Below are 17,091 nucleotides of genomic sequence, written 5' to 3' on the forward strand. Positions count from 1 at the left end.
AAGAGCGGTCATTCATATGTATATGCTTGGAATATGTATTTTAACGATGAACATAAAAAAATGTGCTTACTGTAACGTCGTCATCAATGTGTTTACTTCTGGGTTCCCTCCCTGCCACAAGAGGGCGACACGCGGTTGCTTAGCAACGACAGATAAACTCAAGTTGTTCCATCTTGTCGACTTCACTTATCGTTTTTTAGTGTTTGTTGCATCCGCGGAACTTCTAGTAACACTTACGTCGAGTTGGAATCGAGTTTAAACCCCCACAAGACAGAATGAGCGCCGGGCGGCCATCAGAAGGAGCAGGCTGCGTCACTTGGTGGGGCTTCAGTCCTGCACGAGACCTCGTCAATACAGGTGGTTAAAGCTTTTACTGTTTTTGGTGAATCTTTTAAATGTATTCTACGACATCTTCTTTTAAATATATATACAGTTTTAACATTTCTATAAGTAAAGTAGCATTTTATAACAATTTAACAAAGAGAAATGACTTACCGTTCAATGGACCCTTAAAAACAGCAACACAAATTGTTTGGGATTAACTCTCGCGAGAATTTAATGATCGATAAAAAAGTAAAAATTTAAAAGCCCATTCTAATAAATGCATTTCAATTGGTGCAATAATTTATCAAAATAAAACTGGTTACAAGTAGAAAAGAATAAAATATAATAAATCTTGATTGTCCACCGAGGTAGAAATGTGTCTTTGGCTCACCAACACGAGACAGACAGCACTAAAACAATCATTGCCAGTAACAATAGAAAGGAATACAATTAAAAGTATCACTTTGTAGAATTATAAATAGCAATGGCGTTTGGTACAAAATATGATTTATTTGCAGTTACAGCGAGTTGTATACCCATCAATCAAAAGTGGACTTCTATTTTTGTACCCAATGAGTGGCTGCTGATGAGTGCATGAAAACAATATTTTAGAAAAGCTAAATCATTAATAAAACTAATAAATAGGGTGATATTTTACGAAATTATACAACAAAATACAAGATGAATTTAATTATTTTTTTTATTGAAATGTATTAACAAAATTCAAAATGTGAAAAACGATTCGGTAACTATATTTGAGAAAAAATTAAGTTGTGTTCTTCTCTTAGAACAAAAATAACTGGACCAGCTTCCTGACAAAAAACAAAATCCCACTTTTAGAAAATCTTTCATAGTTTTACTTCTTATTATTAGCCTTTATTTAACCAGGTAAAATCCCATTGAGATCAAAGATCTCTTTTCCAAGGGAGACCTGGCCAAGAGGGCAGCAGCAAGGTTACATTAAAAACAGTAAACAAATACATAAAACATCACATTTACAACATTAAAACTTGCTCACATGACACATGTGCATACAGACAAGGTAGACTGCAATCCTTTCACAGAAGCTTTAAACTCATTCAACGTAACTAGGGTTTGAAGTTCAATGTTCGATTGTAGGTTATTCCAAGCCTTCGGTGCTGAAAACCTAAATGCTTTCTTGCCCAGTTCAGTTCTTACTTTGGGGACGACAAATTGCAGAACATTCATTGAACGAAGATTGTGACTTCCTTGTTTCTTTGTTAAAAGACAAGACAGATAAGATGGAGTGATACCCAGAATGGTTTTGTAGATGAAAACATACCAATGATTGAGGCGTCGAGCACATAAAGATGTCCAGTTAACCATTGAGTATAACACACAATGGTGAGTAAGGGGAGCGCAGTTGGTAATGAATCTCAGTGCCCCGTGGTACACACTATCCAGCTTGTGGAGACAATCAGCAGTAGCATTCATGTACAACACATCTCCATAGTCAATAACAGGTAAAAAGGTTGTTTCCACCAATTTCTGTTTCACAGTAAAAGAAAAGCAAGACTTGTTTCTATAATAAAATCCCAGTAAAAGTTTCAGGTTTTTTTACAACATACTGAATGTGCTCCTTAAAACTCAAGTGGTCATCAATTAAAAATCCTAAATATTTAAAAGCAGATACTAACATAATTTGTTGCCCATTTCTTGTTAAAATGTTCTCTACTTCTAGAATGAGTACAGGCCAGGTGTCCCAACACTTTTGTCCATATAACAAACATTCTCTACTTGTCTCCAGGTCCAGTAAAACGTGACCGGGAAGTCAACCTTTTACTGGTTGGAAGTGGAGATCCGAGACATATTCTGAAGTCTGTTGCTGGTCTGAGGGAGGAGGACGTCCTTAATGTGAGACTCTAGTGTGTGAGCCGCCTAGTAGAGGAACAACACAATGACGCAAACGTATTTGTGCTTGATTGCAGGTATGGCTGCTTGAAAGCAGCATGGAGGTGGTGGCCAGACAGATGCTGCTGCTCTACATTGCACTGACTCCCCAGGAAATGATGGGACTTAACGGTATAGGCGTGATTTGCACCGTGAGTTAAGTCGAATGGCAGTTTCATGTGAGTATTTTCCACTTTTAGAGAAGACAGAGGTGTTCTTGGAGTTGTTCGGCAACAGCGTGATCCGCAGTCAGACGGAGGACACCTTGAAACGTGCGGCGTCGCAGCTGTCGCTCCACATCAACGACACCATGGAGTCAGACATGCATCCTTGCTTGGACACATCCCTTCTCAAGGTGCTCTCGTCAGCCTCTTTGAACGGTTTTGCAAGTTACACACTCTTGTACAAATGTGTTTAGTTCAGGGAGCGGGATGAGCTGGTGAGGATTTTTAAATCGTGGGTGCAGCCTTCTACGTCGTCTGCCCCTATCTCCATCTCCAAAGCCTGGGATTATAGAGTGAGGCAGCACCTTGGGACACGCTACGACTCCAAGAGGGGCTGCTTCGACTGGGACCTCACGATGAAGCTACACGAGAAAGGGGTACTGCATATTTTAACTCTTTATTTTCACTTATAGAATTCATTGTTCCAAATGGGGTCTACTCTTCTGGCTGTGCGAGGTCAAAGGTCACTGACCGATTAAGAATGTGTCCTAGGATTTGTATCCTTGGCATGTGAGTCCCATTATTGTCTCTAAGGGTAGTTTTGGTTAAACTCAGAGGCTGAAACCTGGGGTATAAACAAAATGTGCGCTCCTGATTGGAAATATATAAAAACTTGGTCCTTAGATCAATTGGGGAGCTCCACAAACCACGTTAAACCCAGATTCCGATCTAACAAAGGTCTTAACTCATTCTCCTTCTATGCCACATCAATATGGAATGCACTTCCAACAGGTGTAAAAGAAAGTGCATCTCTATCCTCCTTCAAAACCGCATTAAAAGAACACAACCAGGCAACTACAACCCTAGACCCTCCCCCCACCACATCCCACCTCCCCGGATTGTAAATAATCAAATGTATATACTTGTTCTTATGCTTTCTGAGCTCACTATGTTCACTGCTCGCTGTACATATCCTACCAAGTCAGACCTACACTGTTTGAATGACCATTTCTCAGATTATATAATTGTTGATGACTGAAGTGCTGATATCAACCAAACCTAACCCCCTCACCCCAACCCCCTCCAAATCCCACCCCCTGGATTGTAAATAATTCAATGTATATACTCTGATGATTAACTTGTGTGATGACTGTATTATGCTGATAGTATATATTTGTACCATGAATTGATTAACGTGGACCCCGACTTAAACAAGTTGAAAAACTTAACTCGGGTGTTACCATTTGGTGGTCAATTGTACGGAATATGTAATGTAGTGTGCAATCTACTAATAAAAGTTTCAATAAATCAATCAATTTTGGGGGGTCTAACGGAAAATGTCACCTGAAAACCTTGTTACACTTTATATTATTTATTTTGTCTACTTAACACACTTAAAAACAATGTGGGTCAATATATGCTGAGCAATGTAATACAGGTAAAAGCCAGTAAATTAGAATATTTTGAAAAACTTGATTTATTTCAGTAATTGCATTCAAAAGGTGTAACTTGTACATTATATTTATTCATTGCACACAGACTGATGCATTCAAATGTTTATTTCATTTAATTTTGATGATTTGAAGTGGCAACAAATGAAAATCCAAAATTCCGTGTGTCACAAAATTAGAATATTACTTAAGGCTAATACAAAAAAGGGATTTTTAGAAATGTTGGCCAACTGAAAAGTATGAAAATGAAAAATATGAGCATGTACAATACTCAATACTTGGTTGGAGCTCCTTTTGCCTCAATTACTGCGTTAATGCGGCGTGGCATGGAGTCGATGAGTTTCTGGCACTGCTCAGGTGTTATGAGAGCCCAGGTTGCTCTGATAGTGGCCTTCAACTCTTCTGCGTTTTTGGGTCTGGCATTCTGCATCTTCCTTTTCACAATACCCCACAGATTTTCTATGGGGCTAAGGTCAGGGGAGTTGGCGGGCCAATTTAGAACAGAAATACCATGGTCCGTAAACCAGGCACGGGTAGATTTTGCGCTGTGTGCAGGCGCCAAGTCCTGTTGGAACTTGAAATCTCCATCTCCATAGAGCAGGTCAGCAGCAGGAAGCATGAAGTGCTCTAAAACTTGCTGGTAGACGGCTGCGTTGACCCTGGATCTCAGGAAACAGAGTGGACCGACACCAGCAGATGACATGGCACCCCAAACCATCACTGATGGTAGAAACTTTACACTAGACTTCAGGCAACGTGGATCCTGTGCCTCTCCTGTCTTCCTCCAGACTCTGGGACCTCGATTTCCAAAGGAAATGCAAAATTTGCATGGTTGGGTGATGGTTTGGGGTGCCATGTCATCTGCTGGTGTCGGTCCACTCTGTTTCCTGAGATCCAGGGTCAACGCAGCCGTCTACCAACAAGTTTTAGAGCACTTCATGCTTCCTGCTGCTGACCTGCTCTATGGAGATGGAGATTTCAAGTTCCAACAGGACTTGGCGCCTGCACACAGCGCAAAATCGACCCGTGCCTGGTTTACGGACCATGGTATTTCTGTTCTAAATTGGCCCGCCAACTCCCCTGACCTTAGCCCCATAGAAAATCTGTGGGGTATTGTGAAAAGGAAGATGCAGAATGCCAGACCCAAAAACGCAGAAGAGTTGAAGGCCACTATCAGAGCAACCTGGGCTCTCATAACACCTGAGCAGTGCCAGAAACTCATCGACTCCATGCCACGCCGCATTAACGCAGTAATTGAGGCAAAAGGAGCTCCAACCAAGTATTGAGTATTGTACATGCTCATATTTTTCATTTTCATACTTTTCAGTTGGCCAACATTTCTAAAAATCCCTTTTTTGTATTAGCCTTAAGTAATATTCTAATTTTGTGACACACGGAATTTTGGATTTTCATTTGTTGCCACTTCAAATCATCAAAATTAAATGAAATAAACATTTGAATGCATCAGTCTGTGTGCAATGAATAAATATAATGTACAAGTTACACCTTTTGAATGCAATTACTGAAATAAATCAAGTTTTTCAAAATATTCTAATTTACTGGCTTTTACCTGTACATTTAAAGAAAACAACATCTACATCTGAGTGTTGTGTAACAGGTGACAAAGAAAATATTAATCAGAGGGGTACCTCAACTTAACAGTGTTTTGAAATAAGAGCTCTCTCTCGGCTAATCATTATGCTTGCAAGCACAAATGTGAGTAACAAGCATCCCCGCCACTGGTTGAGGTAGCAAATGTCACTGCAAACCCTGTGAGATCCGACCAAAACGTCACGGCCTGTATTCTTAAAGATCCTGAGGATGCTCGCAAAGCGCTACCTAACTTAACCTAAAAGTTCCTAGCAAGGAGTCTTAGCTTCGGAGTGATTCCAGGACATTCTCAGAGAACTCTGACCCAGGAATGGCCAGAAACTCCTAGCTTAGTGAGGTGTGGTTGACCCCGTTGCTAGGTATGAGTCATCATTTCACAAGCTGTGATTGGGTAGATTCTAAAAGCTTGACTAAAACAAATATATACTTTTGTTAATGGGCAAAAGATGGACACTCAAATCGATACACTTAATCACAGAATCTAATCTTACGAAGACTAATTGTAAATTATATTTCACATAAAATACAATATCCATTAAATATATATTTAGCTGTACTTTAAAATGATCATACAAATTCTGTGAAAAAGTACGCCCACTTACGTGTAGAGTATTCACTATTCACAGAATGACAGTGATATATTTTTTTGCTCAATAATTGACATGCTGGTCATTTTTGCACTTGCAACATTTCAACTCAATTTGGTATATAGGAGGGTAAAATGGCTAGGCTTTCATCTATGTGATTGCTGACCACCCAATAAGAAGCAGTGTTGGTTTACTTTCATTTCGGGGGGTATTGCACTGTGCCGTTGGGTTGGAGAAGGTAGTACATCGCTAATGAGATCAACCACAAACATTATTCGGCATGATCCAATCTGAAGCGTTTAATTAATTCACTGTCGTCCAGTGTTTGGAGAATATATCTCCTGCCTCTTCCGTTCATTAAACGACTGTAGTTGTTGGTAGTGCATTCTATTGCAGTGTTTCTTAACCATTGTTGGCCCCGAGAGGGCCGTCAAAAAATATCTGTTTCTCAGCTTTGGTCCGTATGGGCCGCAGTGGTACTCAGTTGTAGAGCACTTTTCACGTTTCTTAAGCGCAAACATGACTAAAATGGTGAAGCTGTTATTTCATATGCATTTTAATTTTGTTGACAGTTTATTTCAGAAACATATATCATGATTATTACTATTTGTTATGAATGTAGTTAGAATTTATTTTAGCACAACAGTTTGTAAATTGTAAGAAATTATTGCAATAAACTTTAATTTTATAAGTTCATATGTTTATTTAAGAAACATATATCATTTATTCTTTATTTAGTTAGAATATTATTTTAGCACTGTGTAATTTTATGTAAATGTATTTTTCATCATTTTTTATGAAAACCGTCTTTTGCAGGATATTTCATTAGTATTTATTTTTGTAATCAGCCTGACCTAAGCCTTGATAATAAACTTTGTGATTACCACATGGTTTCATAACATTTGACAAGGTTCTAAACTATAAGTAGGTTAGATATAATTACTGAATACGACTAAAATCAAGAGTAAGCTTACTAATTCAGTGTTAACACTTGAGTTGGGCCCCGAGGTCAAAAGGTTAAGAACCCCTAGCCTATTGTATTGTTTGTATCCATTATTTCTTATTTAGAAGTTTGTTTTCTTTTTAGAAGGCATGTTATATGTTTAAAGTGTGGATGTTTTTTTTTTGGGGGGGGGGGGGACTGGTTGGCAAACACCAATAAATGATGTACATGTATTTCAATGGGATACATTGATTTTAGATACAAGTTTTTTGAGTTAAGAGCTCTGCCACAGAACTAATTAAGCTTGTGAGTTGAGGTACTGTAGTGTAATATCTTGTTCAAACATGCAATAATTAATTTTTTTTATCCAACTGTATAATGCTCCAAACACACACTCTGGACACCCCGTTTGTGACACTGTGTTCTGATGATGTGACCACAGTGTAGTGTCATCAACAAGCAGCAGTACATGCGGTGGAGAGATTGCGGCCAGGCCTTTGAACTAAGAGAGGGGGTCTACCAAATAACCAACCCGAGCCTGCTGTCTCTGCGTGTCTTCAACCAAAGAGTCGACCGAGTGGCCCTGAGAGGCTACTGGGGAGACATTGTGTCCAGTCCGTATATCTCCTTTGGCATTGAAACTGAAGACAAAAACTTGCTGAAGACGCAGAACGGGCAGCACATGAAGGTAAAAAAAAAGATCTTAAGCATCATTCCATACCCATGTTGCATTCTTTTCTTTTGTATCCGCAGACAGCCCAGGACATCTCCTTTGCAAATGTGCAGAAATTGCTTCAATCTTTGTCCAAAAGACTGGAAGGTCCTCCGATTCCTCAGTCCAGCGCAAAGGAGGAACAAGCACACACAACTAGTGACCATAAACTTGTCACCATCAATGGTATACAATCTCAGGCATGATGACAACAAGCACTACAGGCCTGTTTAGTCAGTGTGTTTTATCATGGGTTGTTTTTTGGTTTTTTTAGACCTGATGCGTCTCAATCGCGTTTCTATCAACTTCCTGCCTTTGGATTCCCTTGAGAAGATGCCCGACAAAGGGAAATACGCCCATTTCTTCAATATAGTCTACTTTTCCACCAGGTGACAAATACACACTCGCCTGCCGGACAAAATATTCAATACCACTGAAAACTACATCAAGAAGAGTATTTTTGCATTATTTTCTTTAGAAAGAAGATTTTATTTAGTAGAGGACTTGTATCGGGTACCTAATGAAATGGCCTGTGAGCATGTAACCTACTATAATTGTGCATCACAACAGTGCAGCAGTATGCTGCTGACTATGCTGTTTCTGTGCCCTTTTGAAAGCTCTGCGCACCATTTGAGCGCAAAAATCAAGCAGATTGCAGCACCAGACGCTGTGCTCGTTGTGGAGTTGGCCAAGTAAGTTTTAATTCCCACCCTGCTCCCAATAGTTTGTTACCATGGTGACAACACACAAAAAAGGATTATTTTTATGTGTGTTGCTTTTGAAACTCAGGTACATTTTGGACCTGAACAAAGAGCAAGAAGCGGGCTTTGCCGAGCGAGTGTCCAGCATGTGTACGGATGCTGGATTCCAACTGTGTCGTGAGGCAACTAGTGATGACGTCCATGCTGTCTTCATCCCACAGAAAGACATTGCATAGGAGATTAGAGATGTGTGTTTACCTGCACCCTTCTGTCAAATACTATTTCACACCACAAGCGAGGAATACAACTGTGTAACTGCATGCCACACAGTCATTTATTCATGTCATTTGGTACAACACTGCGTAGACCTTGCCTTCATTAGGGTGTGGACTCACTTCCAGCGTCCTCCAACCTTCCCTTTACCGTGCACCTTTTTGCTTTGGGACAAGAGAACATCTTTGAGCGTACAGTGCGTGTGTGTGTGGGCCTTTCACTGGAGTACCACATGAAGATGGACTCACAACTTTTGAGCGTGGTGGATTCTGTTCAGGAGGACGTTGATCTGGAAAAGAGCAGAAGATACGTAAGAGCATCCAACAAAAGTTTTTGTTAAAGTCTCTAAACCACAGGTGGGCAAATATTTTGACTCGGGGGCCACATTGAGAGAAAAAAATGTGTGAAGTGAATTATATTTATATAGCGCTTTTTCTCTAGTGACTCAAAGCGCTTTTACATAGTGAAACCCAATATCTAAGTTACATTTAAACCAGTGTGGGTGGCACTGGGAGCAGGTGGGTAAAGTGTCTTGCCCAAGGACACAACGGCAGTGACTAGGATGGCGGAAGCGGGGATCGAACCTGGAACCCTCAAGTTGCTGGCACGGCCACTCCACCAACCGAGCTTTACCGCCCCAGTATAGCTTGACCCCCCGCGTCTGGGAGCCAATGTGTATGTGTGTATAAATTATACCAAAGTCACAATGTCCGATAGAATTCTAAAAAAGTTATGACAGACCACCTCAAAAAAACTGAATGGATTTTTACAGTTTTTTTTACTGAATGGAACACCCAAAATGTACATTAAAATAAAGAAAGTTGGATTTACAATATTAACTACGAATAATAAAACACTGAATATTAACAATATATGAACATCGCTCCTCTTTTACTTCTCAGACCAGCTCCTCGATAGTTGTGTATCTTTTACAATCAAGCAAAACACAACAAAAATGTAACAAACAGCAACATATGAATGCAAAGGGTAATAAACACCTACAATATGATAAATTGTCACTTTTATGCAGAAATTTGTTGTAAAAATTAGCTTCCGCATCTGTTCCTGACACCTGTGTTTTGGGCTGGCTGCTCTGAAAACAAACTCCGCTCACTCTGCTTTGTTCCTCGCCTGAGCTGCTGTGACGTAGATTACCGTAAAAACTCGTATAACACTCAAAAGCGCAGATTTCAACCATTGAAATACTTTCTTTAGTTCAAGACTTACGGTACCGGTAATTTAAAAACAGCACAGCACATCATAATGGCGGCTACAGTTTTGATGTTAAAGGTCTAAAAAAGTTATGTAAAACATCCGGCGGGCTGGTTGAAAATCCTAATGGGCTGCGGGCCGTATTTTGCCCAGGTCTGCTCTAAAAGGACGATTCATGAGCTGCAGCTCCCGAGTGTTAGTAGCAATTACTTTTTTACCTGGTTAAATAAAAGAAAATGAATTAAATGATAAATGGGTTATACTTGTATAGCGCTTTTCTACCTTCAAGGTACTCAAAACGCTTTGACAGTATTTCCACATTCACCCATTCACACAGATGGCGGGAGCTGCCATGCAAGGCGCTAACCAGCAGCCATCAGGAGCAAGGGTGAAGTGTCTTGCCCAAGGACACAACGGACGTGACTAGGACGGTAGAAGGTGGGGATTGAACCCCAGTAACCAGCAACCCTCCGATTGCTGGCATGGCCACTCTACCAACTTTGCCACGCCGTCCCCAATTAAATGACGAAGTGGCTTGGGAGAGGGAAGTCTGGGCTTCCCTGCTTAAGCTGCTGCCTCCGCGACCCGACCTCGGATAAGCGGAAGAAGATGGATGGATGGATGGATGGATGGATGGAATTAAATGACAATTCTGACCGAGATGCACAGGCACTTTAGTTCCATTTTATAGTTATAGTATGAATCGCGCCCTCAAAAAATCAAACATTACAAAGTGAGATTTGTATTAATTTAAATAAACAATGTTAATACATTTTAAGATCTTTCATAGTCATATTTAAGACTCAAGGTTTTAAGGCCTTAAATTCAAATTATTGGATTTTATCGTGACCTCTATGGAAAGTCAAATTCAAGGACCCAGATTTCCCTCGCCCGGACGCGGGTCACCAAGGTCCCCATCTGGAGTCAGGCCCAGGGGTGGGGCTTGATGGCAAGCGCCTGGTCAGATCTAGTCAGACTCACTTGTTGCTCATCCGCAACAAGAGTCTAATACAAAAGGTAAAAGTGATATACGATGTTCATTAAAAAGTATTTTGCATTTTGTTTTCTACATGTAAAACTATGATTATATTTGATAAAATGTGTTTTGTGTTAATATGTTTGAGTGTCTGGAACAGATTAATTTAATATAAATCAAAAGTCTGCAGGGGGGTCGTGAAATTTTTTGTTGATTAGTATTATTTTTTTTCTTTCACAAATTCAAATGTCTTTGTATACACATTAGCATTGATTCAACACAATGACAATGGAGTGAACATATACATGGACTCGAGTAGTAGCTGTGTGTGAATGAGGCACACAGCTGCGTTAACCTTTTCAAGCCAAATAGTTCAGGAATTTTTCTCCAAAGGGCAGCTACACCAAGTAATATTGCAGTAACGCCACTTTTTAGTTAACTTTACATGCTTTATTATGCCTTCCATGCAGCAGTGTGCCATGGAAGTGAGAATGAACATCACAAAAAGCTCAGTGGAGGATCAACAACCACGCACATTTGTTCCCTATTTCATGACGATCGCGACCGTGATTAAAGATAAAAGTAATAATGTTTATGAAATCTAGGGTGGTCATTGACACTGTGCCGTTAAAAACCTGCAGGGGAAGAGGAGGTTATCCTTCTTGTCTAGCCTGGGACAATATTTAAAAAAGGTCGAAATGCCTGAAAAACAACAACAGTCTGTTTTTATTATTGTTTCATTTATTTCTTGTTTTTAATCTTATTTGTTTTGTTTTTTTGTCGTTTGTGTGTTCCGTGTACAGTATGGGTGAATTAGGATATCATTTATTAATATTTTAGAGTATTGCACAATAAAAAGGGACCAATAGGACCAGTTTAATTCAAAACACAAATGTACACAAAATATAATTAATTGATATAGTTGTTTGTGGGTCTTTGGCCAGGGAAATGTTGAAAAGCCCTGAATGGAATGATTTCTTGTGGAAATAAAATATTTAGTTTTTCAAGCTGGTTGTTGTCAGACATTTTGGAACACATTCCAAAAACCGAGTCATAAAATAATTAAATGGGAGGTGTGTACTCACTTTTTTGAGATACTACATACAGTACATGAATAAAAAATGAGATTACCGTAGGTCAAAAGTGGTCTCTGAAGGGATTACCTCATACTTCTGCCTCTTCATCTTCTCAGACAGTTCAAATTTCTCAGACTCCAGCTGGTAGATCCACTCCCACATCTCCCCGGCTCTCTTTCTAAACAGAAGAGTTGCATTTGTCACGGACCTAATCCACATACACCTGCACCATCTGACAGATATACATCATGTGTTTCTTATGAAGTTTTTGAGTAACTGAATGGACAAAACTATTGGGACGCCTGGCTAATACACTTACAGTAGTGGGAATTGGAAAAACTAATGAAGCGGAGTGGCTCAAAACTTTTAATAAGAAGACAGTTAGTGATGGGTGATATGATTGAAAGTGACCTCAAGCCATCTTCCCGTAGATTGTCGATACCAAGCGGCATCTTCCTCTCAGCTAGTGTTTTCTTCTTGATCTCCCTGGCAGTTTGCTTCTTGCCCCTCTTCTGTTCTACCTGCAGCCATCACACAAGTGTACACATTACATACATCCAAATGGACATTAAGGAGTACTATAAATACTAAATACTACTGACCTTAGCCAAGAATCCTCCAAAGTGAGCCCCCATGTTGGAGAGCACCATCTTCTTTTTGGCGTCGTCCTCTGCCCTCTTCTTGGCCTCCTCCTCCTCCTTCCTCTGCCTTTCCTCCTGCAGACGTCATTGTGAAAATGTGGTCCAGGCAGCATGTCAAAGTCATCGTTGTTAATCACCGCGATCCTTGTCTGTCTGAACCGCTCCTTTTCCGCTCTCACACGCTGCTGCTCGGCTCTTTCCGCTCGGCGACTCTCCTGAGGAAAACTGATGAGCGATTCATCCTCCATCGTCCACACATATTTCATCAACTATGTAGGAAAAATTATTACAATTCTGTCTTTGAGCCCGATCAACTCCTCCTCCTCTTTCTTCCTCTGCTCAAAGTGGACGTCAATCAGGGTTTGGAGCTCCAGAAGATCTTTCTCCATCCTCTTCCTGTGGATATCCTGTCAAGAAAAAACAATGAAGACAACAAATCAGCCTATTCCTTAATCAATAATAACATTTTTGTGTGCGTATAATAAAAATAGGGAACATACATCAAAATCAACCCTCTCTCCCTCAGGGATCTTCGGGGCAGCGATCTGTGTGACCACCGGCCTGTCAAATAACATGACTCATCAGATTGATACTTACACTTGGAGAGGTTTGAGACAATGATAATATTTATTCTAGTTACTGTATATATCCATACTTTTATGTTATGTTAATATGTCAATATTAGTAACTTAAATTAACAATGTTATTTTTACACAGGCATTATCTTGGGTTCAACACCCCATTGAGGTCAGTTGCAGGGAGTGGGGCGGGGAGACATCCCCGCTTAGCCACTGCCCCCCCACGCGAGGTGTCCTGGCTTGGGGGCGAAACATCAGTGAACGGTGGCACCAGCAGACGACCCTGCAGCTGACCTCAAAGTGCACTGGAGGAGGTGCGACAGGCAAGAGATGCCAAGCAGTTAGGTCTGTACTTATCAATAGAATTTAATATAATTATGAACAATAACATGAATTGCATATTCATAGTTGTGTCTCATATTTTGGTTTCCCTATTTGATTACAAAAACAACTATTAATTCGAATTCAATGATGCTAAACTTTTTAAGATGTAAAAAAGGCACAATAATTATATTTATTATATTATCACACGTTTCCGAATATGTATTATTCTGCATCTGCATTGGTTATTTAAAAATGCTGTAAAAACATAAAAATAATTTAGTATTAATACCAATACAAATGAATTATATTTCTAATATATATATGTTTTCGCTATTTAGTAAAATAAAACCTTTAAATAAAATGTTTGTGTACTATATAAGGTGAAAAAACAATTCCATAATTTATAATTGTACAGTAATTATGAGCTATTTAAAAAAAAAAAATAGCATATTTACACCTGCATTTGCTAGTGTTTAAATTAAGTTTAACATGTTGTTTAACTAATTTAATACTAACTATATTGATTTTGTAAAAATGAAAATATGTGTAAATAAATATGTAAAAAAAATATATATACCAACTTTATAATAATAAAGCTGTTCCTCAGTATATAACATCTGCTATGAGCTGTTTAAATGAAATACTATTCACTATTAACAATATTTTTTGATTAAAATATCATTAATAATTTTCCCCCCTCCTGAATAATTAAAAAAGAAAGCCAAAAATGAAGTCTAAGTATTATGCTGTGCACATTTACTGCAAATTTGACCACAATAATAAAGATAAGTCATTTGTATTATTATTAAAATTGTAGCTTGTCAATCTTTGTAAAGACAGATTCTTTGCTGTCCGATGATATTATGGGCTGTTAATAGTAATAAATTGTGATGCGCAATAGGTGTACTCACTTGTGTTTGGGTCGTTCTCCTTCAACAGAAAAGGATATGAGTCAGTATCATTTTCACAGATAAAATAAGTTATGTTGTGTTTAAGATGCTGACCTCCTTCTCCTTGTTCCTCATCTTCATCTGAAAAGTGAAAAAAAGTTAATGTTAAAGTACCACTGATAGTGACACACACACTAGGTGTGGTGAAATTACTTTCTGCATTTGACCCATCATCTTGTTCCCCTGGGAGGTGAGGGGAGCAGTGAGCAACAGCAGTGGCCGCGCTCGGGAATCATTTTGGTGATTTAACGCCCAATTCCAACCCTTGATGCTAAGTGCCAAGCAGGGAGGTAATGGGTCCCATTTTTATAGTCTTTGGTATGACTCGGCCGGGGTTTGAACTCACAAGCTTCTAGTCTCAGGGCGGACACTCTAATCACAAGGCCACTTGCACAAAAAGTGACAGTGATCCCGAATGAACAGCACAAATTGATTCAAAGCGAAGTTCCTTACCCTCCTGGTGAATTCTGGAAAAGGAAATAATTGGAATAAAATGTTGCAAATGTGTGTTTAAAAGTGGAACAGTGAATTATTAGAATGTTTAATAACTTACTCACCCATGGTCTTCCAAATCTGACATTGTGACACTAAAACAGCAAAAAAGTAGGCATTATAGTGTTGTAAAATAGAAACAAATGCAGATCTTTTGTTGAAAGACAACAGATTCAAACAAAGACCATTTGTTGTTAATGATCTGGGAATAGAAGAGGTTGCAGTTGAGTCATGTCACCCTGGATAAGAGCGAGGTATTACGCGGCCAATCATTCTTCTGTTTAATTTGATTTACTCCAAAGGACGTGGGATGGAGAGCTTAAAGCATTCGGCTTGCAGCTATTAACACCAGCCAGCTCTCTTATTGCCATCTAATCTACATGCATTTGGGCCCACTTGAGGGGCATCGCTCAGATACACAACACACGGTTATGCACAACTCTAAGCACACCTGAGCAGTGTAATGAGGTCCAATCCAAAAATATGCCCTCTGATAAAGGTCAGTTTTCTGTTAAAGGTATGCATTTATTCTTTTTAAGGAACTATATTTAGTGACAGAAATGTAAAAAAAGAAAATACAATTTATTAAAATAATTTACTTAATTTAAATTTAAAAAATCTCTGTAGATTGTCATTATTATGGTGAATAAAATAATTTCATAATTATTTTTAAATAAATTATTTTTAATGGCTAATTTAAAAAAAAAAGTTTAGTATTGTATTGCAATAATTGACTTGTAAAACATTTTTTAAAGCACTAGCATCAAAGTCAAGGCCTGAGGGACAGATTCAGCCACCAACATAATTTTTTGTGGCCCGTGAAAGTCTGGAAATAAAAAAAAGGAACTTCAGAAAAACTAATATGCGTCAATAAAGCACTTCATTCTTCTTATTAATTCTATCATTCTTTCAATTGTAACAGAAACATTTTTATTGCACTGCATGTCTTTTAAACTTAAATAATATCTGATCATGCAAAAAACATAATATACAGTATATTCCAAATATATTTTGTTAAAATAAAAATATCCACGTTATCCTGAATTAGTTTCAAAGTAAATTGTTTCGTCAATTTGTACATAATTTAAAAAAATAATCAAATACATAGGGAATTGTGTAATAATATCATGTGGCGACAAGCGGTAGAAAATGGATGGATTATACATTAAACTGTATGTATATAAATACACTGTGACAAGCGGCCCTAACAGCATGTGGCCGTAAACTAAAACGAGTTTGACACCCCTGACTTATAGCATGATATGACACAATGTACAACTGATTTGCAGATTGTAATATACACAATCATTTTTTGGGGAAAAAAGGGAAATAATATACTGTGCTACTATTTTTTGGTATCACATTTGTGAAAATTACGAATATGATGTTAACTCACTTTAGCACAACAACTATAGCAATATACTACAATAATTTCCAATATAAGGTTAACGTTTGACATTGTAATGACTCGCAATAGTGAACTACATCATACACGTTTTGGTGACTTTAGATCAAGTAAAAGGGTACAAATACTGTCATCTCCAGAAAATAGGGACAGTGCTCATTGTGACGTATTATTGTCCTGATTTACTTAATGCTTTGCCAACAGATGTTGATAGTAGTGGTAAATAAATAGGGACTTTGGTGCCTTAATATTATGGATAAAGGATGTCATAATTCCATTGGCCAACTCTGATACATAATCAGTGCATGTCAGCATGAATAAACATCACAAGATAAATAGACGAGGGATTTGGCAGGGAAATTCATTTACATGTTAGGTGTTTGTGATATAGATAGTATTATAGGTCTTTATGATGGCACATTCCTCTTAAGATAATTTAACCTTTATCAGGGAAAGTGTGAGCAAACAGGGGTCAACCATTAACATCCATCAGAGGCCTTTACTGATCCAAGCAAAATTTTCACACTCCTATTTGCTGCTTTTGAAGGGACAGGCGGTAGAAAATGGATGGATTCAACTGGACAATAGGAAGCTAACCATGGTAAGCATTGCAACCGTGAATGGAGATTTTAACAAGGTGAAGCAGAAAATGGTAAAAAGTTCTACATAATGGTGGATAAAGGCAAGAGAATATCGTACATACCAGTTATCCGGAGGGATGACGACGCGTAATGTGCAGTCTGGCTGAGGTACAGCTCTT

The 17,091-nt window shown here is 38.7% G+C and overlaps 2 protein-coding genes and 1 long non-coding RNA gene across 3 annotated transcripts; 1 reads left to right on the forward strand and 2 right to left on the reverse strand.

Moving 5' to 3' along the window:
• Window positions 1-69: 69 nt before the first annotated feature.
• LOC133610943 (uncharacterized) lies at window positions 70-543 on the reverse strand. The gene is made up of 3 exons (XR_009815939.1): window positions 496-543; window positions 238-333; window positions 70-111 (listed from the first exon to the last, which is right to left on the reverse strand). It is a non-coding gene; the product is annotated as an uncharacterized lncRNA (long non-coding RNA).
• Window positions 211-11,820, forward strand: LOC133610941 (dynein axonemal assembly factor 3-like). Its single transcript, XM_061967718.2, has 10 exons — window positions 211-357; window positions 2,093-2,199; window positions 2,274-2,367; window positions 2,436-2,590; window positions 2,654-2,836; window positions 7,434-7,679; window positions 7,745-7,889; window positions 7,978-8,092; window positions 8,321-8,395; window positions 8,493-11,820. The coding sequence occupies exons 1-10, from the start codon at window positions 276-278 to the stop codon at window positions 8,638-8,640; spliced, it is 1,350 nt and encodes a 449-aa protein (XP_061823702.1). The 5' UTR covers window positions 211-275; the 3' UTR covers window positions 8,641-11,820.
• On the reverse strand, window positions 8,700-14,951 carry LOC133610942 (troponin T, slow skeletal muscle-like). The gene is made up of 10 exons (XM_061967719.2): window positions 14,489-14,951; window positions 14,396-14,414; window positions 13,083-13,143; window positions 12,873-12,989; window positions 12,720-12,797; window positions 12,544-12,657; window positions 12,353-12,462; window positions 12,029-12,119; window positions 8,926-8,966; window positions 8,700-8,841 (listed from the first exon to the last, which is right to left on the reverse strand). Exons 4-10 carry the CDS (start codon window positions 12,969-12,971, stop codon window positions 8,796-8,798), a joined length of 579 nt encoding a protein of 192 aa, XP_061823703.1. The 5' UTR covers window positions 12,972-12,989; window positions 13,083-13,143; window positions 14,396-14,414; window positions 14,489-14,951; the 3' UTR covers window positions 8,700-8,795.
• Between the last annotated feature and the right edge of the window lie 2,140 nt (window positions 14,952-17,091).

The sequence above is a fragment of the Nerophis lumbriciformis genome, linkage group LG11, assembly GCF_033978685.3.
Source record: "Nerophis lumbriciformis linkage group LG11, RoL_Nlum_v2.1, whole genome shotgun sequence".
In the NCBI taxonomy this organism is placed as follows: Eukaryota; Metazoa; Chordata; class Actinopteri; order Syngnathiformes; family Syngnathidae; genus Nerophis; species Nerophis lumbriciformis.

Bases quoted from the DNA above. Each gene is read 5' to 3' on its own strand.
- LOC133610941 (XM_061967718.2), top strand. From the start codon at position 276: ATGAGCGCCGGGCGGCCATCAGAAGGAGCAGGCTGCGTCACTTGGTGG. The intron at 2,591-2,653 runs GTGCTCTCGTCA...AAATGTGTTTAG, and splicing joins TGGACACATCCCTTCTCAAG to TTCAGGGAGCGGGATGAGCT. The intron at 8,093-8,320 runs GTGACAAATACA...CCCTTTTGAAAG, and splicing joins ATAGTCTACTTTTCCACCAG to CTCTGCGCACCATTTGAGCG.
- LOC133610942 (XM_061967719.2), bottom strand. From the start codon at position 12,971: ATGGAGAAAGATCTTCTGGAGCTCCAAACCCTGATTGACGTCCACTTT. The intron at 12,798-12,872 runs GTAATAATTTTT...AGTTTTCCTCAG, and splicing joins TCGGGCTCAAAGACAGAATT to GAGAGTCGCCGAGCGGAAAG. The intron at 8,842-8,925 runs GTGAGTCCATCT...CTTGTCCCAAAG, and splicing joins ATCCACCACGCTCAAAAGTT to CAAAAAGGTGCACGGTAAAG.